Below are 24,147 nucleotides of genomic sequence, written 5' to 3' on the forward strand. Positions count from 1 at the left end.
TTCCTCTCTAACTATAGTTCCATGTGTTTGTTCCTAATTTCAGCCTTTCAGGATTAATCTTTTGCACAAGATACTTCTTAAGAAATATTTCCCAGCAAATAGAAATCCTCTAATACAATAATTATTATATTTATATATGAAATCTCATGAATGCATATATAGTGTCTCATATAAAATTATATAAGTATTTTCTTTCTTTCTTTTTTTTTTGGAAAAGAAGAACTTCTGTTTCAAAACCACACAAGTTAGCAAAACTTTTCAATTTTAGAAACAGAACATATTGATTTGGCAAATATCTCATCAATTGGAATAGCTGCTTGGAGAATAATTGGAGTAACAATACACAAAACAGTGACAATGATCGAATAACAAAAGCCAAAAAAGTAAAAATAGAAACAAGAGACCGAAATTTTAACGTGGAAAACCTCTTAATGTGAGACATAAAAATTACGGGTCATTCGAACTAAAACAGAAGTACCACTAAAATTAAGTAAAGATACAAGAGAATCTCAAATAAGTGCACAAATCAAATGCTTACATTAAGTCAAAACAATCAAGCGCCAAAGCATATAGATGTGAACCAAAAACATGAAAAATTTACAAACCACAATTGGTTTGATATATGTCCAAACTCCAAACTGCACACACCATTGAGTGAAGTTGATAGGAACGAAATTGTTGCTGATGGCATCACTACAACTTCTTTGACTACTTCAGGTACATGATTGTCATCTTCAAATATGGAAAGCATATTCTTTGAATCTTGACTGCATTAGCTACATACCTTCATCACCTTGGGAAATCTGTTTGATAAGGTGCCCAAATCCAGAAAGGAAGAAATAGTTATTATTACAGAACCTTTTCTAAGTATTAGAAGTAGATTATTAAAGGCATATCTACTACTAATTATTCAATCTATGGGCAAAAAACTTAACACCTTATGCATGCTGACTCCTTTCACTATCCTACATGAATCTTGTAACAACAGCAACTCCATGATCATAAAGAATTGACAAAAACAGAAACACAATTTTATAACTCTTTTCTTTCCACAAATCAAGTTATAATTTATTTTTTCTCTGTGCAAAAAGCAAAAAAGAAAGAAAATTATAGAGGAATAGAAAAATCTAGCAACAACAACCAAAGCTTTTCAATAATGAGTGTCACCAACTTTCTCCATCATATCTTTGCTTTTCAATAACTTGAAGCCAAAATCAGAAAACACAGAGTTTCTGTTTCCCAATACATCAATCGAGCTTAATTACCACCTCAAATGAACTTAGAATTAGATGAAGATGTATAGCCAATGTATAGGATTACATCTTGATATGTGCATAAGCTACCTGCAGAAGATTGTAAAAATATTAAATTTGATACATCCATTTGTTTAAAAATAAACACCCAACTGTTGGATACACAAAAAATACGATTTTTTTAAATGTGATTTTTTGAATAAAATATGAGAGTTAACAAGTATTACAGATAACAATGGCTGTTTCCTAGAGTAAGAAAGGATATTTCTTTAACTAGAACTGCAAACTGAGAGCTTTCCCGATAAACAAAAGAAAAGAATGCAAATTTTCCAGTTGGCATATGAGTTCATGTGGTTAATGTTGTTTATAGAAAGAGAAAAAAATTGACTTGAAGGAAAAGGAAAACTTATGCATGTGTGAATTTAATTGTGGGTAGCATGACAAATATGAAGGTTAGAGAATTACCTGCTCAGAAACCTCTACTCAGAAAATTTGCTTGCCATCGACTTGAATGGTGGGGATGTGGGAAATTTTCGACCAAATTTGTTGATGCTTGTTCTTGCAGTGTTTGGCCAGCAAATCACAGTAGTCAATTTTGAGTATTAAGAGAGAGGGAGGCAGCTTTTCTCCTTCCATATTGTTCAGCTTCATACAGAACCCAATGTGTAGTTGTTGGAGGGAGGTGAGACGGGGAAGCTGGTTGCACTTCAATGTCTCCAGATTATCGAACCCCCATATCTTCAGAGTGGTAAGGGAGGGAAGGCGAGGCAGCGAACCCACCTCTGGGTATGACTTTATTCTGCTCTCCCTGCCATCACCATAAATGGTGAGATGAGTGAGGTTGTCCAAGTTGCCCAACCATGATACAACCCCCAGTTGTTGCCGGCAACCTCCTACACTAAGCTCTTCCAGGTTAGGCAGAAAACCTCTCTCTGGTAACCAACAAATCTTTGGGCAACCTTGTATGTCAAGAGACTGTAAATTTGGGATGCCACGTGGCAATGCATCCAACTTGTTGCAATTTGTGATGCTGAGATGTTGAAGAGCAGCATGTGGTGGCTCTGACATTGAAACTGATTCCACATTCTCACACTGTGTTATCTCGAGATTCTTGAGTTTGGGAAAGGCATCCAACGACAATGAGGTCAGTGAATCACAGCTTTCATATATTTGTAGATCTACCAAATCATATTTCTGTTGTTGCTGGAGTAATTCAATTTGGCTGCACCTATATATTCTAAGTTTTTGCAAAGATTTGGGTAAACAATTGCCCCCCAACGGCCCCAAGGATACAACAGATGAACACTTGCAGATTTGTATTTCTTGGAGGGAAGTTAGATGGTGGATGATCCTTGTCTTAAATGCACACTCCGCCACACATTCAAATCCACTAATTGATAACCTATCCCCATCGAGTGTCATCTCTTTACCCCATCCTGCATCATCTACTTCTTGTATTTTCAGTTGGCGCACTTTGGAAACATCCGATGAGGAAGAAACGATTCTCATTAATACCTGATTAACCATATCTCCGTTCAACATTGGACACCCTCTTATAAGAAGGCTCTTAAGCTGAGGAAAGGCTTCTGAGTCAGGTAAGTGCCACTCCTCCCAACTTGGCATATTATAAAATATCAATTCCTCCAGTGAGGAAAACGGTGCAATAGGCGAAGAATGTTGATGGCCTTCATTCTTGTAAAACTCCTTGCCAATGCTCTTCAGCTCATCAAAACTTTCGATGCACAGGGACTTAAGAGAAGGCAGCTGTCCAAGTGAAGGCAGCATACAGCAATTCTTGCAGGACGCCAGAGTTACACGTGTCATATTTTTGTAGGAACAGCGCCCCAACCAGTCGGAAAATATTGTACCCTTGTATCCCTTGATTTGCAACTCCTTCAAGCCAGTGTCCGGTTGCAAGCTGTGGAGGATATCTTGTTCATTAGTATGTGTGTTTGAAACTATATCATCACTTGAAGACCATTCCAACAATAACTCCTCAATGTGCTTCTTATCTGTTATCCTTGCACTCCTTGCCTGATTGGCATCAACCACATTCTCCAATTTCTGAATCTCAAGTGATCCATGAAGATTTAAAAGCCCTCCTAACTCTTCGATTCTTTTGTCTTCTTGCTTTCCCACCACAAACTTGCTTAAAACGTGCAACTGTTTTAATTTGCCCATTCCTTTTGGCATTTCTTTCAGAGGAGTACCCTTTATATTAAGATGCCGCAAATTCACAAGATTATACATGCCATTGGGCAGCATAGTCAGCTTTGAACAACCTTCTAACTTTAAAGTTTGTAGATTGCACAAGTTGCATAATGACGGTGGCAATACCTCAATATCACTCCTAGAAAGATCCAAATAGCGCAGTTGGATCAATTTAGCTATTGAATCAGGATATATAGGGAGTATATCAAAGGATACAACTCTTAGGTATTTATTCTTTGACAATATGTCACATGGTAATGTTGCGCGTGCTTTCCAGAAACCAGCTCTATGATTGGTATACAGTAAGGTCCTCAAAGATTCTATTTTATTAGAGGAGCATGTTTTCTCAGGGATTGAATCACCGTATGACAAATGACGAGTTAGAATACTCATTTCTTCCTTTTCACCAAGTTCTTCAGATAGTCTACAACAAAATTTTCCAGCAAGAAAAATTGCCAAGTCATGCATGAGATCATGCATTACGAAATACTTCTCACGATCGTTATTGACCTGCTTGAAAAATAGTCTTGAAGCCAAATCATCAAAACACTCGCAACCAACTTCTTCTAGAGTCTGTCCCCTGCTTCGTGGTCGCAAAAGATCTTCAGCCATCCATAGCAAGATTAATTCATCTTTATCAAGTTTATAATCTTTGGGATACAATGAACAATAAACAAAGCAACCTTTTAAATGAGTAGGCAGATGATGGTAACTTAATAACAATGCAGGAACAATCTTGCAATTTGCCACAGAAAATTCCCAAATGTCACTCGATAGTATTTTATTCCATTCTTCAACACGACGCTCTGAGCGCAACAAGCGACCAAGTGTTTCTGCAGCTAATGGCAAGCCATCACACCTCTCGACAATCTTTCTACCTATTCCTTCCAGTTCTGAGCTCCCATTTGATTTAGGAAAGGATGCATTATCCGCAAAAATAGACCAACAATAATCATCTGACAGTTGATTGAGGGTGTAAGAGTTATAGTGTTGGACTATTCGACCAACATTTACCATGCGGGTAGTTAGAAGAATAGTGCTTCCCTTTGTCCCATGTTGAAAAGGGGTGATAAAACTATTCCACTTGTCAGCATCTTCACTCCAAACATCGTCCAAAACAATGAAGAACTTCTTTTCTGACAGTTTTTCCTTCAAATATTGTTGAAGTAAATCAAAGCCGTCAAGACTACAAACACCTGAAGAGATCCCCTTTATAACATTCTTAGTAGTCTCAACAACATCAAAATTTTCAGAAACACAAATCCATGCTTTCAGATCAACCCCGTCCATCAAATCCTTATTGTTGTAGAGCCATTGTGCTAAAGTAGTTTTACCAACACCGCCCATACCAACAATAGAGATGACGGACAAGTTATGATGATTGTTGTCATTGAGCATCTTGATTAGTGCCTGTTGGTCACTATCCCTGCCGAACACATTCCCCTTCACAAGAGAAGTGGATGGAGGTCTCCATGAAGAGCTTCCTGTTTGAATCTCTCTGAGACCAAGGGTATCTTTGCGTTTCTCAAGATCTACTATTCTTTCAACCACCTCTTCTATCTTAGTCACCATCTTCCTACCAGACAGATCAAGGAAGTGAGGAAGACGAATGTGTACCTTGTTTCGAATTTCAGCTTTGATGAAGACACGGTCCAGCAAGTCATCAGCAGTGTAGAGAGCATCTTTGAGACTATCAAGCCACTCCCTCACGAGTTTGTGTCCAAACTGCTTCTGCTCAGCATCAGCAGCCAGAGCTTTGGCAGCCAAGATAGCAGTCTTCAGCCTGTCAACCAATTTCCGATCCAGCTTCTTGCCCACCACCAAGTTGAGAAACTCAGATGAAATGAGCCGGTCAAGAACAACGTTGGCCAAGCCATTAACTAAAGCTCCAACCACAAGTGCTTCAGCCATGATATGATACAGATCTCAACAACAGCGAACTACTGAGTGAGAGATTGGAATTTTCAGAATGTAACAAAGAGAGAGCAATGGTGCAATAATGTTTGCAAGGTATTCACTATGCAGCAATAGGCATACAGCGAGATTCAAATAATTCCCAGCAGTGGAGTGCAAAGCTGGCTTTTCACGTTACTTCATTTTTATATTCTTCTTTGAAGGATGAAACAGAGTATTCAAATAGCAAAAGGGTGACCAACTTAAACTAGTCTTTGTGGAAATTAATAAACTATATAATGGTGGTGTGAGGTTAAAATGGGGTTGGTAATAGTGTTTACTCATTGGCTTCACGTGCTAGCTGTCTTCAAGGTCACTTTTCAATTTTAGAAACACAACATATTGATTTGCCAAATGCCTAATCAATTGGAATAACTGCTTGAGAGAATAATTGGGGTAACAATACACAAAACAGTGACAACGATCGAATAACAAGCCGAAAAAATAAAAATAGAAACAAATCAAATAAAACAGTACCACTATAATTAGAGTAAGGATACAAGAGAATCTCAAATAAGTGCACAAATCAAATGCTTACATTAAGTAAAAAACAATCAAGCGCCAAAGCATATAAATGTGAACCAAAAACATGAAAAAATTACAGAACCACAACTGGTTTGATATATGTACAAACTGCACACACCATTGAGTAAAGTTGATAGGAACAAAATTGTTGCTGATGGCATCACTACAACTTCTTTGACTACTTCAGGTACATGATTGTCATATTCAAATATGGAAAGCATACTCTTTGAATCTTGACTGCATTAGCTACATAACTTGGTCACCTTGGGAAATCTGTTTGATAACGTGCCCAAATCCAAAACGGAAGAAATAGTTATTATTACAGAACCTTTTCTTAGTATTAGAAGTAGCTTATTATAGGCATATCTACTACTATTTATTCAATCTACGGGCAAAAACTTAACACCTTATGATGCTGACTCCTTTCACTATCCTACATGAATCTTGTAACAACAGCAACTCCATGATCATAAAGAATTGACAAAAACAGAAACACAATTTTATAACTCGTTTCTTTCCACAAATCAAGTTATAATTTAGTTTTTCTCTGTGCAAAAAGCAAACAAGAAAGAAAATTATAGAGAGGAATAGAGAAATATACCAACAACAACCAAAGCTTTTCAATAATGAGTGCCACCAACTATCTCCATCATGTCTTTGCTTTTCAATAACTTGAGCCAAAATCATAAAACACAGAGTTTCTGTTTCCCAATACATGAATCCAGCTTAATTACCACCTCAAATGAACTTAGAATTAGATGAAGATGTATAGGCAATGTATAGGATTACATCTCGATATGTGCACAAGCTACCTGCAGAAGATTGTAAAAATATTAAATTTGATACATCCATTTGTTTAAAAATAAATACCCAACTGTTGGATACACAAAATATACGATTTTTTTAATAAAATATGAGAGTTAACAAGTATTACAGATAACAATGGCTGTTTCGTAGAGAAATAAAGGATATTTCTTTAACTAGAGCTGCAAACTGAGAACTTTCCCGATAAACAAAAGAAAAGAATGCAAATTTTCCAGTTGGCATATGAGTTGAAGTGGTTAATGTTGTTTATAGAAAGAGAAAAAAATTGACTTGAAGGAAAATTTATGCATGTGTGAATTTAATTGTGGTAGCATGACAAATATGAAGGTTAGAGAATTACCTGCTCAGAAAATTTGCTTGCCATCGACTTGAATGGTGGGGATGTGGGAAATTTTGGACCAAATTTGTTGATGCTTGTTCTTGCAGTGTTCGCCCAACAAATTACAGGCATGAATTCGAAGTAGTAAGAGAGAAGGAGGCAGCTCTCCTTCCATAATCTTCAGGTTCAAACAGTACTCAATGTGTAGTTGTTGGAGGGAGGTGAGGTGGAGAAGCTCGCTGCACTCCAATGTGTGCAGATTATCAAACCAGCTTATCTGAAGAAAGGTAAGGGAGGGAAGGCGAGGCAGCGACCTTCAATGACTCTAGTATGCCCTTCTTATAGCCGTTGCCTGAGATGGTGAGATAAGTGATGTTGTCCAAGTTGCCCAACCATGATAGATCCCTCAGTTGTTGCTCGCAAAATCCTATCCTAAGCGCTTTCAGGTTAGGTGGCAAACCTCCCTCTGGCAACCTACAAATGTTTGGGCAACCTCGTATGTCAAGATACTCTAAATTTGGGATGCCACGTGGCAATGCCTCCCACTTGTCGCAATTTGTGACGCTGAGATATTGAAGAGCAGCGTGTGGTGGCACTGACATTGAAACTGATTCCAGATTCTTACACTCTCTTATCTCCAGATTCTTGAGATTGGGAAAGGCATCCAACGACAATGAGGTCAGTGAATCACAACTGTATTCTATTTGTAGATCTACCAAATCATACTTGTGTTGTTGCTGGAGTAATTCAATTTGCCTGCACCTATACATTGTGAGCTTTTGCAAAGATTTGGGTAAACAATTTCCCCCCAAGGATACAACAGACAAACACAATGAGATATGTAGTTCTTGGAGGGAAGTTAGATGGTGCATGATCCTTTCCTTAAATGCACACTCCACCACACATTCAAATCCACTAATTGATAACATATCCCCGTCAAGTCTCAAATGTTGAATACACCAAAGACAAAAAAATTTCCTATTTGACAAATGAGATATGAACACAAATATTGTATTCAGAAATACTGAATTAATGTATTTTATATTCTTTCTGATAGAAAAGACACAGAAACACTAATAAGAGACAATTTATTTTTTTCATTTTTTCTTTCATTATTCCTATCAAATTTTTATAATGATATTTTTTTTATTTAATTTTAAACATATATTAGTCAATGCTGCATTATTGGTTTCTTTAATTAGTGAAAAAGACGGAGACATCATTTTGTGATGAAGTGCATATAAATCAAGCTAATCAAGTAATCATAAACTTGCATTCCACCTTGCCAACGAGCTATAGCTCAAATGGCATAATCTCTCCATCCTTACTTAGAGGTCTCGGGAGTTCGAGTCTCTCCTAACTTTGGAAAAAAAAAAAAACTTGCATTCCATCTTAAGAAGGATGGTACATATACGTTTGAAATTGAACTGCAACCAAGATATCTTTCTCTAACTGACTAACTGACATGCATGCATACATGCTAAACTCATGAGAATGAGATCAATATTTTGTCACAGATTCTTGGCAGAAGCATGCCCTTTGTTTATGGAACCTTCAGGAACACAAATATCCAGGAGTTGGAACAAGCAACAGCATATATGCCAAAGAAACCGGCGAGTCCGATTGAGCTGAGCATCACAGGCAGTGTGCATGTGACAATTATGCTTCCAATCCATAACACTAGAGCGCATATAACTATGCAGAGGCCGCACACCCTTGTTGGAAAAATCTCAGAGCAGAGTAAGTTTGGAATTGGTCCATAGGCCATCTTAAAGCAGCAGAAACAAAAGCATATGCGAGACTATCAACACAGGAATCGCGGCGAGTAGTAGTTGCCTGCATATTAAGGAATCTGTTTTTAACAAGTAGACAACAAACAGAAGCAGATAGAAAGATGCTTAAAAAGTGTACTTTTTTCAAAGTATCCTAAAACATAATTTGAACCTTCCATTTCATGAAGCAAGTATTTAGCCAACTCTGGTGGCCAATTTGAAGGGTTAAATTTTGAGATCCCCAGAGTGTCTTCAAAATGATAACAGAAATACACAACTAAACAGGTATTAAACTGCCAAACCAAAAAAAAAAAAAAAAAGCGTACCATCTTCCTGAGATATCTATGAGCCTCATGCTTAAAGCTATACCAGGAAGAATCAACAAGGTTGTGACAGCACTGATTAGGAATGATGTAGATTTGGAGCTAATGCCAGCAAGGAAGTTCAACCAAAAGAGTAAACCATTCAGGTGACTGAAAATAAGACCGATGGAGACAAGGGTGCAGATGAGAATTGTTCAGGTGGAAATACTGAAGAAAAGAAGGCACAAAATGGAGCAGAGAAGATGATGGAAGAGGCTAGTAAGCCGAATGAAGCAAAGAACTCGAGCAAACCAACTGGCGAAGGCAGATAGGAGAGAAAGGCTTTATCAGATGTTGATGCTGCCATTTTAATTCAAGCTGTGTATCGCAGTTACCAAGTGAGGAGATCAGAGCCATTGGAGAAACTGAAGCAGATAGCCGAAGTAAGTAAGGAGTTGACTAATGTCAAAACTTCTATTCAAGCGTTTGAGCACTCTTCTGATCTACAAAATGATGAGAAGCAGAGGATCGCACTTGGAGAGAATATAATGAGGCTCTTGCTGAAGTTGGAAACTATTCAGGTATGTGTTACTGATGCTGTTTACTTAATATCAAATCAGCAATTTCTTTTCAATATACCTTGATTTGGTAATAAAATGTTGCATAAAAAGTATGTATCTGTTTCGTTATTTTTTTTGTTTCAGTCACCACTTGATCCGGCATTGAACGTGGCAGCAGAACCTAATGTGGCACCAAATGAAGCACCACTTGATGAGGATATTGCAGCGTCTGAATTCAACATGGATGGTGGAACAGAAATTTTAAAGCATGAACCAGATCATGAAGAGGAGGAAGTAGAACCTATTATGGAGCTTCCAATTGGATTGCTTGATGAAGAAGAAACAATAGAGTCCAAATCTGTGAAGCGTGATAACGTATAATGGAGCTTCCGGTGGGGTTTCTTGATCAAGAAGGAACAATAGAGTCCGAACTTGTGAAGCATGTTAAGGCTGAAGCAGTTCCACCCGCTGTAGAAGAGGAATGTAGTGTTGCTGCAAAAGACACTCAACCGGAGCCCAAACAGCAGATGGAAGAGCAGGAAGAGGTTCAATCTTCTGAGGAATCATCAGGCTGGGTGAAGGTTGAGATCTCGAAAGAAGAGGAACTCAAAAACCGAACGCATTGATTTGGCTTTGATAACAGATTTTATTAATGAATAATGACATTTTACAGATGTCTTTATAAATTCATGTAATAAACTTGAATGCATTAGAAATGCTACATCTTTTTATTTAAATTTACAAGCTCCACCACTGATTTCAGGTTTTGGCATTGTAACAGCTTTGGCAGCACTTAAAGAACCAAAATAAGTTGATATTTAATTATTTAATGTACATTTAGTTTAGCATATACATTAAAAAATAAGAAAGGTAGAAACACCACCTTCCCTGAACTACATACAATTCCTTCTCAAACCAAGCTATTATCATCTTGTTTTCTTACTCCAACCAAAATAGAAGTAAATTGTACAGAGGAAAAGAGTAACTATACCAACCTGAAAGCTAAAATAACAGAGCACCACTTTTGATGAACTTTGGATTGAATGAAGATAATTTAGATATGGTTACCAAACCTCAATACGTACTTCCTGAAACACAAATTAAAAAATATTTCTAAGACTTAAAAGTGTTTGTCATCACAGAAACCACACACACAATTATGTGAAAACCTCGTGAACACAATTGGTTTGATATACGTACAGAACTGCACACACCATTAAGTGAAGTTGATAGGAACGACATTGTCGCTGATGGCATCAATGCAACTTCTTTTACTACTTCAGGGAAATGATTGTCATCTTCAAATATGGAAAGCATATTCTTTGAATCTTGACTGCATTAACTACATACCTTGGTCACCTTGGGAAATCTGTTTGATAACGTGCCCAAATCCAAAAAGGAAGAAATAGTTATTATTAGTTTATTACAGAACCTTTTCTTAGTATTAGAAATAGCTTATTATCCGCATCTACTACTATTTATTTTATGTAAGATTCAATCTATGAGCAAAATACATATACACCTTATGCATGATGATTCCTTTCACTATCCTACATGAATCTTGGAACAACAGCAACTCCATGATCATAAAGAATTGACAAACACAGAAACACAATTTTATAACTCTTTTCTTTCCACAAATCAAGTTATAATTTATTTTTTCTCTGTGCAAAAAGCAAAAAAGAGAGAAAATTATAGAGAGGAATAGAAAAATATACCAACATCAACCAAAGTTTTTCAATAATGAGTGCCACCAACTTTCTCCATCGTGTCTTTGCTTTTCAATAACTTGAAGCCAAAATCAGAAAAAGCACAGTTTCTGTTTCCCAATACATCAATCCAGCTTAATTACCACCTTAAATGAACTTAGAATTAAATGATGTATAGCCAATGTATTGCATTACATCTCGATATGTGCACAAGCTACCTGCAGAAGATTGTAAAAATATTAATTTGATACATCCATTTGTTTAAAAATAAACACCCAACTGTTGGATACACAAAAAATATGGGAGTTAACAAGTATTACAGATAACAATGACTGTTTCCGAGAGTAAGAAAGGATATTTCTTTAACTAGAACTACAAACTGAGAGCTTTCCCGATAAATGAAAGAAAAGAATGCAAATTTTCCAGTTGGCTTATGAATTGAAGTGGTTAATGTTGTTTAAAGAAAGAGAAAAGAATTTGACTTGAAGGAAAAGGAAATTTATGCATGTGTGAATTCAATTGTGGTAGCATGACAAACATGAAGGTTAGAGAATTCCTGCTCAAAAATATCTACTCACAAATTTGCTCGCCATTGACTATAATGGTGGGGATGTGGGAAATTTTGGACCAAATTTGTTGATGCTTGTTCATGCAGTGTTCACCCAGCAAACCACAGTTATAAATTTTGAGTAGTAAGAGAGAGGGAGGCAGCTTTTCTCCTGCAATATTCTTCAGGTTCATAAAGATTCAAAGAATATGCTTTCCATTCAAAGGAATGCATTAACTACATATTGTTGGAGGGAGGTGAGGCGGAGAAGCTCGTTGCACTCCAATGTCTCCAGATTATCAAACCGTTTGATATGTAGAGTGGAAAGGGAGGGAAGGCGAGGCAGCGAACCCACCTCTGGGTATGACTCTATTATGCTCTCACTGCCATCACCAACAATCATGAGATAAGTGAGGTTGTCCAAGTTGCCCAACCATGATAGACCCCTCACTTGTTCCTCGCAATCTCCTACACTAAGCTCTTTCAGGTTAGCCGGCAAACCACCCTCTGGCCACCTGCAAATGTTTGGACAACCTCGAATGTCGAGAGACTTTAAATTTGGGAGAAGACTATTCATGCCACGTGGCAATGCCTCCAACTTCGAGCACCGCCTAACATGGAGATGAGTCAAGTTGGGTGTAGCCAGTCCTTCTTGGGGAAATGACACTAATTGGGGGCAGTTATGGATGATGAGGCGTTGGAGAGCAACGTGTGGTGGCTCTGACATTGAAACTGATTCCAGATTTGAACAAAATGGTATCTGGAGATTCTGGAGATTGGGAAAGAAATCCAACGACAATGAGGTCAGTGAATCACAGCTAGAATATATTTGTAGATCTACCAAATCATACTTGTGTTGTTGCTGGAGTAATTCAATTTGGCTGCGATCGCAGATTGTGAGCTTTTGCAAAGATTTGGGTAAACAATTGCCCCGCAAGGATACAACAGATGAACACCCTGAGATTCTTATTTCTTAATGGAGCGAGTGTTCATCGTTTACTATCTTCTACGATTAAATTGGTATTTTATTTTTGTTCAAGGGTTAATTAATCTGGCCTGGAAAATTTTAAGGATTTAATTGTCATTTTATTCTATTTTTTATTATTTTATATTTTTTATTTTAATTGTCATTTTATTCTATTTTTTATTATTTTATATTTTTTATTTATATACTACTGGTTTTATTAGTTCAATTAGTAATTTATCGGTTGAATTAATAAACTAATAAATTGATAACTTAAACGGTTTAATTATTTCTGACAATTATGAAAATATATGCAACTTAGGATGCAAAATTACTAATGACAATAATTGAAAATTAATAGTGTCTAACTAAAATTTGTAATCTATAAAGACATTAAATCCATATTTATTATATCTTACCGTTGTAAACAATAAATAAATTTATAATCCCAATAATTAATTTATTAATTTCTACAAATAACTCATTAAATGTAATAAACATCTATATTATTACAAATGTTATAATAATATTATTAATCATAATAAATTTTACGTTACAAATATTCAAATTTTATCCTATTTAAACTACTTATATAAGTCTCTTATCACCATTCCTTCAAATAACATCAAATTTAGTACAACAAATTTATTTTCGAACTACACATCTCAAACTTACTCAATGGAGTATCATTCTTTGGACAATATTATCAAACAAAAAGACAATTGGTTTATCAAAGTTCGCGTAATAAAAAATATTAACACCTACAAATAAAGAGGAGCTTTTTTTGGTTAGAAATGATTATATTAGATAAAAAGGTACAAAACAAACACATTTACTGTATTTTTAAATTGAATTTACGAAAAAGAAATACTTTTATTATTTTTACTTTTTATATTATTTTATAATACTTTATATATAATTGTATTTTAATATTGTTAAAATTATACATTTTTTTATATGTTATTCATTGTTTCTCTTCTAATAACTTAATAAAAATGTAATCAATTTTTTTTTAACTAATTATTAACTATGATTTACTATAACCGTAGGGAACACCTCTTGTGAAGAAAAATATGATTAACAAATTTAAATATTTATTACATGAAGAAAAAGTCTATACTATAAAAACTTTGAAAATAGAATATGCAAATAATTTGTATAGACCAATTAAAGGTACAATGAAAACAAAGTTTTTACTCACAATTGTTGTGAAAGAAATTAAAGATTTAGTTTTGAACATTCTCCAACACTATTTTGAATTTGCATCACTTGAGACATTATTCGACAGGGTGGGTCAAAGAAAAATATTAATAAGTAATTTCATTTTATACTATTTCAATTATTCTTATTAAAAACAATTTATTAAAAAAAACTTATTAAAAATAACTTATTCACTTTATACAATTCTAGAATCCAAATCTTTTATACTATAAATTATTTTAAATAAAACTCCTTTTAAATTTATTTTAATTTACACATATTTAATTTAATTCTACAAAATATAACAATTTTTAATATTTATTATATATTATCATTAATTTATCGCTCTGCACAACACGCGGGTCTGTTTCTAGTTTGATATAAATAGATAGATAGATAGATAAATTGACTCTTTAACCCATTTTCGTTTCTTTCACATAGGAACCTTCTTTCTCAACCTCAACCTCTAGTATGAGGCAAGTCAATTTTATTCACCGGTCATTGTATCAGCGGTCTTCATTTCAATAACTTTAATTTCCTATTCTTCATCATATGCAAAAGGTGTTTTGGCTTTAATCTTGGCCTTTAAAGTGCAACAGGATCTACTTTTTTCTTAATTCTAACAATACACATCTAATTTTTTTTTTTTTAAGCAAAGTTGTATGCATCACATGAAGAATTCATTGCTATTTTATACTACCACCTTCAGATTATAGTTCCTTTAATTTCCCATTTATTTTGCATCCCACTTGGTGGGAAAATGCTTGATGGTTATTATTGTCTTTGTTGTTCAAATTATTATGCTGTAAACTTTATATACTGTAGTTTTGGCAGTTGTTAGTTTTTACTTTGTAGAATTCTTAAAAGTTTGCCACTTCCCTCTTGTTTAATTAGGATTGGCCTTTCATTATTATTTTCCATCTAACAAATATCTTGTTTATCTTCAGATCTTGAAGCTTTTCAGTGATTCCACTGAGAGAATCTCTGTCTTAAAGGTAGATTTGGAGTCAATTTTTACCATTTAAGCAGTTTGGGCTAGAATAAACAGTGCACAAAATTGCCATATCCAATGTGCTACATCTGTACATGTGTGAAACTTTTGTAGTAATTTTAGCTGTGAAGCACATAACAACTTCAAAATTCATTGAAGTTACAGAACTAGAATTATATACACAGACATTATAACTCATGTGAAAGCCCACTAAGCTCGGAATGGCGATGAAATTAGGCTAATCCTAACAATTATCTTCCTGTGAATCAATGCTATTATGGATTTTCATTCTTAGCATAATGGTACCAACGTACTACTATAGAGAACTTGAATTCATATCATTTTTGCTTCAGAAATTCCTTGTTCTCTCTGATTCTTTCTAGAATTTTTCTCAAGTATAGTTCCATGTGTTTGTTCCTAGCCTCAGGATTAATCTATTGTACAAGATGCTTCTCAAGAAATACATCCTAGCAAATAAGAATCCTCTGAGGCAATAATTATTATATTTATTCATATGAAATTTCATGAATACATAGATAACGTCTCATAGCAAATTGTGTAAATTTCATTCTTTCTTCCTTTTGGGAAAAGAAGTACTTTTTCTGTTGCAAAAGCACACAAATTCCAAATATTAAAGATAAAACTTCCCAATTTTAGAAACAGAAAACATTGATTTGGCAAATACATCATCAATTGGAATAGCCACTTGAGAGAATAATTGGCGTAACAATACACAAAACAGTGGCAGCCAACAAATAACAGAAACCAGACAAATAAAAATCGGGACAAGACACCAAAATTTTAACATGGAAATCTCTCAATGTGAGAGGTAAAAACTACAAATCATTCAGACAAAAAAAGAAGACCACTGTAACCAAGTAAGGATACAAGAGAACCTCAAATGAGTGCACAAATTATGCTTATAGTAAATCAAAACAACCTAGCACCAATGCATATAAATGGGAACAAAAAACATGAAAAATTTACAAAGAGCTACTTTGCGTGCGCAGGCCATATATCTCACCCTAGCCAAAACCAAGATTGGACCACTCTCCGACTGCAGATTTATAGTGACTGCATAATCAACCGAAAAAGAAAAAAAAATATCATTCCAGTAACAATATGGTAATGAAAATTGAGGTCCATTACATCAAAATTAATCCATAGCAGTGCATATTATTCAAGTAGTTAGCAGGACAAAATGTCAAAAGAGACATGAAAATTTAGGCAAGTATTTACATCATATGAAATTCTTCTAAAAGAATATTTCAACAATAGTATGATCACAAAATTGTAGAATTTAAATTATCAATTTAGTAAAAGTATGATCCTCTTCATGACATGTTTGAACAAAAAGTAACCAACTATTAGACTAGATGTGTAGTTTAAGAAATCACACAATTTTCAAAAGTGGATGTATATAAATTCATGTAATAAACTTGAATGCATTAGAAACGTTGCATCTTTTTGTTTAAATTTACAAGCTCCACCACTGAATTGCAGTTTTAGCATTGTAACAGCTTCGGCAGCAGTTAAGGAACCAAAATTAAGTTGATATTTATAGTACATTTAGTTTAGCATATACATTAAAAAATGGGAAAGGTAGAAACACCATCTTTCCCTGAACTACATATAACTAATTCCTTCTGAAATCAAGTTATCATCATCTCTTTTTCTTTCTCCCAACAAATATAGGAAAAGTAAATTGTAAGGAGGAATAGAGTAACTATACCAACCTGAAGCTAAAACAGAGCACATCTTCTGTTGAACTTTGGATTGAATGAAGATAATTTAGATATGGTTGGTTACTAAACCTCAAATGTACTTCCCTTTACCAGTGGATCTTCTGAAACACATGAAAAAACATTTCAAGAGTTGAAGTGTTTGTCATCACAAAAACCACACACACAATTATGTGAAAACCTCGTGAACACAATGTTGGATCATTGGTTTGGTTTTAGAGTCAACAGTGAAATGAAATGACACTCATTGGTTTGATATATGTACAAACTGAACACACCATTGAGTGAAGGTGATAGGAATGAAATTCTTGCTGATGGCATCACTATACAACTTCACCTTCTCATAATGATCATTTCAGGTACATGCTTGTCATCTTCAAATGTGGAGAGCATAATCTTTGAATCTTGACTGCATTAGCTACATATCTTCATCACCTTAGAATCTGTTTGATAACCAGTCAAAATCCAGAAAGGAAGAAATAGTTATTACTACAGAACCTTTAGTATTAGAAATAGCTTATTATAGGCATCTAATACTATTAATTTTAACAAATGATTCGTCTATGGTCAAAAAAGATTATAAATCAATAACTTGATCCTTCTGATTCCTTTTACCGTCCCATATGAATCTTGCAACACAACAGCTGACTCTGTTATCATAAAGAATTGGCAGAGATAGAAACAACATTTTATAATAACAGTTTTCTTTCCATAAATTGAGCTATCATTTATTTTCTCACTGCTCCAAACAGCAAAAATAAAATTATAGCAAGGAATAGAAAAATATACCCACAACAACAAAAGCTTTTCAATCATAAGTGCCACTACTCTAACTCTCTCCATCATGTCCTTGCTTTTCAATAACATTAAGCCAAAATCAGAAAACAAAGTATCTGGTTCCCAACACCTTAATCCAGCTTAATTTCCACCTCAAATGAAGTTAGAATTAAATGAAGATATGTAGCCAATGTATAGGATTACATCTTGATATGTACACAAGCCACCTGCAGAAGATAGTAAAAACATTAAAAAAGTAAATTTAATTCATCAATTTGTTTAATACATCTAAAAAAAAAAATCTCAAATGCTGGATACATGGAAAAAGGATATTCCCTGTGTTTCAATGTTTGTTTCATGGTAATTGCTATCATCCTCTTTAAATGTGATTTTCTTTTGAAACATACGACTTAACGAGTATTACATATAGCAAAGACTGTTTCTGAGAGTAATAAAGGATATTTCTTTAACTACAACTGCAAACTGAGAGCTTTCCCGACAAGTGAAAGAAAAGAATGCAAATTTTGCAGTTGGCATATGAGTTCAAGCGGTTAATGTTGTTTAAAGAAAGAGAAAAAAAAATTGACTTGAAGGAAAAGGAAATTTATGCATGTGTAAATTTAATTGTGGTAGCATGACAAACATGAAGGTTAGAGAATTACCTGCTCAGAAATCTCTACGCAGAAATTCGTATGCCATCGACTAGAATGGTGGGGATGTGGGAAATTTTGGACCAAATTTGTTGATGCTTGTCCTCGCAGTGTTCCGCCTGCAAACCACATTCGTCAATTTTGAGTAGTAAGAGAGAGGGTGGCAGCTTTTCTCCTGCAATATTCTTCAGGTTCATAAAGAACTCAATGTGTAGTTGTTGGAGGGAGGTGAGGCGGAGAAGCTCGTTGCACTCCAATGTCTCCAGATTATAAAACGCTCGGATATGTAGAGTGGTAAGGGAGGGAAGTCGAGGCAGCCAACCCACCTCTGGGTATGACTTTATTCTGCTCTCACTGCCATGACCTGAGATGGTGAGATGAGTGAGGTTGTCTAAGTTGCCCAACCATGATAGACTCCTCACTTGTTGCTCGCAATCTCCTACGCTAAGCTCTTTCAGGTTAGCCGGCAAACCTCCCTCTGGCAACCTGCAAATGTTTGGGCAACCTCGTATGTCCAGAGACTCTAAATTTGGGAGAAGACTATTCATATCAGATGGCAATGACACAAATTTGGAGCATCGAGTGATGGAGAGACGTTGAAGAGCAGCGTGTGGTGGCTCTGACATTGAAACTGATTCCAGATTTGAACACCCTATTATCTTCAGATTCTGGAGATTGGGAAAGGCATCCAACGACAATGAGGTCAGTGAATCACAACTGTGTTCTATTTGTAGATCTACCAAATCATATTTGTGTTGTTGCTGGAGTAATTCAATTTCGCCGCAAAAAACGATTTTGAGCTTTTGCAAAGATTTGGGTAAACAATTGCCCCCCATGGATACAACAGATGAACACCATGATATGTGTATTTCTTGGAGGGAAGTTAGATGGTGGATGATCCTTGCCTTAAATGCATACTCCGCCACAGATTCAAATCCACTAATTGTTAAACTATCCCCATCAAGTCTCATCTCTTTACCCCATCCTCCATTATCTTCTTGTATTTTCAGTCGGCGCACTTTGGAAACATCCGATGAGGAAGAAACGATTCTCATGAATACCTGATTAACCATATCTCCCTTTAACATTGGACACCCTCTTATTTGAAGGATCTTAAGCTGAGGAAAGGCTTCTGAGTCAGGTAACTGCCACTCCTCCCAACTTGGCATATTATGAAATATCAATTCCTCCAGTGAGGAAAACGGTGCAATAGGCGAAGAATGTTGATGGCCTTCATTCTTGTAAAACTCCTTGCCAATGCTCTTCAGCTGATCAAACTTTTCAATGCGGAGGAACTTTAGAGATGGCAGCTGTCCAAGTGAAGGCAGCATGCAGCAATTCTTGCAAGACTTCAGAGTTACACGTGTCATATTTTTGTAGGAACAGCGCCCCAACCAGTCGGAAAATGTTGTACCCTTGTATCCCTTGATTTCCAACTCCTTCAAGCCAGTGTGTGGTTGCAAGCCCTGGAGTATATCTTGTTCATCAGTATGTGTGTTGGAAACCATATCATCACCTGAAGACCATTTCAACAATAAGTACTCAATGTGCTTCTTATCTATTATCCTTGAACTCCTTGCCTCATTGGCATCAACCACATTCTCCAATTTTTGAATCTCAAGTGGTCCATGAAGATTTAAAAGCCCTCCTAACTCTTGGATTCTTTTGTCTTCTTGCTTTCCCACCACAAACTTGCTTAGAACGTGCAACTGTTTTAATTTGCCCATTCCTTTAGGCATTTCTTTCAGAGGAGTATCCGTTATATTAAGATGCCGCAAATTCACAAGATTAGACATGCCATTGGGCAGCATAGTCAGCTTTGAACAACCTTCTAACTTTAAAGTTTGTAGATTGCACAAGTTGCATAATGACGGCGGCAATACCTCAATATCACTCCAAGAAAGATCCAAATAGCGCAGTTGGATCAATTTAGCTATTGAATCAAGATATATAGGGCGTATATCAAAGGATACAACTCTCAGGTATTTATTCTTTGACAATATGTCACATGGTAATGTTGCGTGTGCTTTCCAGAAAGCAGCTCCACGATTGGTATACAGTATTGTCCTCAAAGATTCTATTTTATTAGAGGAGCATGTTTTCGCAGGATTTGAATCACCGTATGACAAATGACGAGTTAGAATACTCATTTCTTCCACTTCACCAAGTTCTTCAGATAGTCTACAACAAAATTTTCCAGCAAGAAAAATTGCCAAGTCATGCATGAGATCGTGCATCACAAAATACTTCTCATCCTCATTCTCGACCTGCTTGAAGAATAGTCTTGAAACCAAGTCATCGAAACACTCGCAGCCAACTTCTTCTAAAGTCTGTTCCCTCCTTGGTGGTTGTAAAAGGTTTTCCGCCATCCACAGCAATATTAATTCATCTTTATCAAGTTTATGATCTTTGGGATACAATGAACAATAAACAAAGCATCGTTTCAAATGAATAGGCAGATGTTGGTAACTTAATAACAATGCAGGAACAATCTTACAATTTGCCAGACGAAATTCCCAAATGTCACTCGATAGTATTTTATTCCATTCTTCAGCACGACGCTCTGAGCGCAACAAGCGTCCAAGTGTTTCTGCAGCTAACGGCAAGCCATCACACCTCTCGACAATCTTTCTACCTATTCCTTCCAGTTCTGAGCTCCCATTTGATTTAGGAAAGGATGCATTGTCCGCAAAAATAGACCAACAATAATCATCTGACAGTTGATTGAGGGTGTAAGAGTTATAGTGTTGGACTATTTGACCAACATTTACCATGCGGGTAGTTAGAAGAATAGTGCTTCCCTTTCTCCCATGTTGAAAAGGGGTGATAAAACTATTCCACTTGTCAGCATCTTCACTCCAAACATCGTCCAAAACAATGAAGAACTTCTTTTCTGACAGTTTTTCCTTCAAATGTTGTTGAAGTAAATCAAAGCCGTCAAGACTACAAACACCTGAAGAGATCCCCTTTATAACATTCTTAGTAGTCTCAACAACATCAAAATTTTCAGAAACACAAATCCATGCTTTCAGATCAACCCCGTCCATCAAATCCTTATTGTTGTAGAGCCATTGCGCTAAAGTAGTTTTACCAACCCCGCCCATACCAACAATAGAGATGACGGACAAGTTATGATGATTGTTGTCATTGAGCATCTTGATTAGTGCCTGTTGGTCACTATCCCTGCCGAACACATTCCCCTTCACAAGAGAAGTGGATGGAGGTCTCCATGAAGAGCTTCCTATTTGAATCTCTCTCAGACCAAGGGTATCTTTGCGTCTCTCAAGATCTTCTATTCTTTCAACCACCTCTTCTATCTTAGTCACCATCTTCCTACCAGACAGATCAAGGAAGTGAGGAAGACAAATGCCTACCCTGTTGCGAATTTGAGCTTTGATGAAGACACGGTCCAGCAAGTCATCAGCAGTGTAGAGAGCATCTTTGAGACTATCAAGCCACTCCCTCACGAGTTCGTTTCCAAACTTCTTCTGCTCAGCATCAGCAGCCAGAGCTTTGGCAGCCAAGATAGCAGTCTTCAGCTTCTCAACCAACTTCCGATCCAGCTTCTTGCCCACCACCAAGTTGACAAACTCAGATGAAATGAGCCTGTCAAGAACAACGTTGGCCAAGCCAGAAACTAAAGCTCCAACCACAAGTGCTTCAGCCATGATATGATACAGATCTCAACAACAGCGAACTAATGAGTGAGAGATTGGAATTTTCAGAATGTAACAGAGAGAGCAATGTTGCAATAATGATTGCGAGGTGTTCACTACAGCGAGATTCAAATAATTCCCAGCAGTGGAGTGCATAGCTGGCTTTGCACGTTACTTCATTTTTATATTCTTCTTTGAAGGATGAAACAGAGTATTCAAATAGCAAAAGGGTGACCAACTTAAACTAGTCTTTGTGGAAATTAATTAACTAATGGTGGTGTGAGGTTAAAATGGGGTTGGTACTCATTGGCTTCACGTGGTAGCTGTCTTCAAGGTCACTTTTCTTAATGTCTTATTCTTACTTTGTTTGGAACTGATCATTTTTGTGTTTTTTATTATGAGAAATGCAACAAATTAAAATTACAACTTGACCAAGGTTTCAAACCTTTTTTTTGTCACAATTACCAATTTTTTAAATTGACTACATCATCTTAAGCTTTATTTTACTTATTTAATTTAAGAAACTAACTACACTCTTTTCTCCAAGAATATCTATCAATTTAGAAATTTGATATATTAATGATGTAATATATTTGAAATTTATATCAAGATACACTGAAAAATAAAGGTAGTGAATTATTTAAAAAGAAAAAGGGCAGTGCGTTGCATCCCACGTTACCGCAAGGTTTGGTGAAAGGCCGTACTCAAATGGTGTAATGTAAGCAGTCTAACCTGACAATTACATCAGTGGCTGCTGCTGTTTCCAAAAACTTCTATCAATTTTCATACTCCAGTGTTAAGAAACTTGACAAATGCAGCCATGCAATCATGGTGAAGCTTCAAATATCAAACAACTTCAGCAGCTTCATTGTCTTGTTTTAATTCTGAGCTCTTCTTCTTCCAACATCATTGCTTCTCTAAGGCATTTGGCTGTCATCTCTACTAAATGAACACAACAATAAACTAATAATGCATTTGGATTTGTGTATGTAAATTAAAAATTGCGCATTTGGATTAAAAAATTATGTATATTTTTTGGAACAAAAATATGTATTTATTTATGCATGATATAACAGCTTGGCAAATATTTGATGACGATGGCAATGGCAATGGTAGTTCAACCAAGTCTAACAAATTAAAAGGAGGCAAAGTTGAGTGATTAGGGATGAATAGCCTTTGATTGTTTCTTGATGTTGATATGAAGAAGACATACATGAACACCAGAATTTGCTATGGAAAGTTGGAAAGATAGTATTAAGTGGTCAAAGGCACACCACTGAAGCATCACTAGGTGAGTTCTTCTTTGCAACTTTCCATTAATTACTTCTTCTTTCTCCGCTTCTGGTCTGGAGGATCGTCTGAGTGATGTTTTATGTGCTGGGGCAACTTTGCTTTAATACTAGATTTAAAATGTGTGATGCACAAAAAAATAGTAGAATACAAATGAGAGTACTAAAAATTAAAATTATTTAATTTTAAAGGTATATTAGTAAATGCTGCTGCATTATTAGTTTTATTAATTAGTGGAAAAGACAGAGACATCATTTTGTGATGAAGTGCATATAAATCAAGGTAATCATAAACTTGCATTACACCTTAGGATGGATGGTACATTGGATATGTTTGAAATTGAATTACAAACAAGATATCTTTCCTCTAACTAACTGGCATGCATGCATACACGCTAAACTCATGAGAATGGGATCAATATTATGTCACAGATTATGGTGGAGGCAGCCTGTCTTACTCTTGAACCGGCAGCAAAGAATTCAGTGATGTCTTTATTAGTGAAGAGAATGAAAATGGTAGTTAGCACTAGGTTAGTTGCTGTTATGCTATTATATTTGATAACTAGCCATCGGCCTGTTAGGTGACCTTTGCTATATATAGTGTCTCTCATTCTCTGTATTGTAGCTGTCACGGCCGAAAATGAGCCATGACTGGCGCTCAGGAAAATAGTCCCCCAGCAAGCCTAACGGATTCGAATATAGGATAAATAAGAAGGTTACAAATATTTTTGATAAATTTACAGTTTCAACTTTCAAGAATGAATAATTACATATTTTTAACAAAAATAAAATATAGATGGATCCTGTCTGTGACATACTAGGGCTTGCATCCAAGTTTCAGGGAAACAAGAAAATCTCTGGCAAGAGAGCTTTCGCTTGGAAGATATAGGCTTGATTCTGTA

The 24,147-nt window shown here is 35.8% G+C and overlaps 2 protein-coding genes across 7 annotated transcripts; both read right to left on the reverse strand.

The window, feature by feature from the left end:
• Positions 1–392: 392 nt before the first annotated feature.
• LOC112726427 (putative disease resistance RPP13-like protein 1) lies at positions 393–7,987 on the reverse strand. Of its 4 annotated transcripts, XR_011869001.1 has the most exons (6): positions 7,108–7,940; positions 6,544–6,754; positions 6,061–6,215; positions 1,719–5,407; positions 1,266–1,343; positions 393–803 (listed from the first exon to the last, which is right to left on the reverse strand). XR_011869001.1 is itself a non-coding variant. In XM_072210104.1 (5 exons), the coding sequence occupies exon 4, from the start codon at positions 5,373–5,375 to the stop codon at positions 1,737–1,739; it is 3,639 nt and encodes a 1,212-aa protein (XP_072066205.1). In that variant the 5' UTR covers positions 5,376–5,404; positions 6,061–6,215; positions 6,544–6,754; positions 7,108–7,987; the 3' UTR covers positions 393–1,343; positions 1,719–1,736. The 4 variants fall into 4 exon arrangements, 3 of the variants coding, with proteins under 3 accessions (XP_072066205.1, XP_025631596.1, XP_072066204.1); XM_072210104.1 differs by having other exon boundaries at positions 393–1,343; positions 1,719–5,404; positions 7,108–7,987; XM_025775811.3 differs by lacking the exon at positions 1,266–1,343.
• A 7,924-nt stretch (positions 7,988–15,911) lies between these two features.
• LOC112726425 (putative disease resistance RPP13-like protein 1) lies at positions 15,912–22,272 on the reverse strand. Of its 3 annotated transcripts, none has more exons than XM_025775807.3 (5): positions 18,313–22,272; positions 17,663–17,877; positions 17,152–17,316; positions 16,868–16,977; positions 15,912–16,205 (listed from the first exon to the last, which is right to left on the reverse strand). In XM_025775807.3, exon 1 carries the CDS (start codon positions 21,966–21,968, stop codon positions 18,327–18,329), a length of 3,642 nt encoding a protein of 1,213 aa, XP_025631592.1. In that variant the 5' UTR covers positions 21,969–22,272; the 3' UTR covers positions 15,912–16,205; positions 16,868–16,977; positions 17,152–17,316; positions 17,663–17,877; positions 18,313–18,326. The 3 variants fall into 3 exon arrangements, with proteins under 3 accessions (XP_025631592.1, XP_025631593.1, XP_025631594.1); XM_025775808.3 differs by having other exon boundaries at positions 17,667–17,877; positions 18,313–22,197; XM_025775809.3 differs by having other exon boundaries at positions 17,211–17,316; positions 18,313–22,197.
• Between the last annotated feature and the right edge of the window lie 1,875 nt (positions 22,273–24,147).

The sequence above is a fragment of the Arachis hypogaea genome, chromosome 12 (genome assembly GCF_003086295.3).
Source record: "Arachis hypogaea cultivar Tifrunner chromosome 12, arahy.Tifrunner.gnm2.J5K5, whole genome shotgun sequence".
Lineage (NCBI taxonomy): Eukaryota > Viridiplantae > Streptophyta > Magnoliopsida > Fabales > Fabaceae > Arachis > Arachis hypogaea.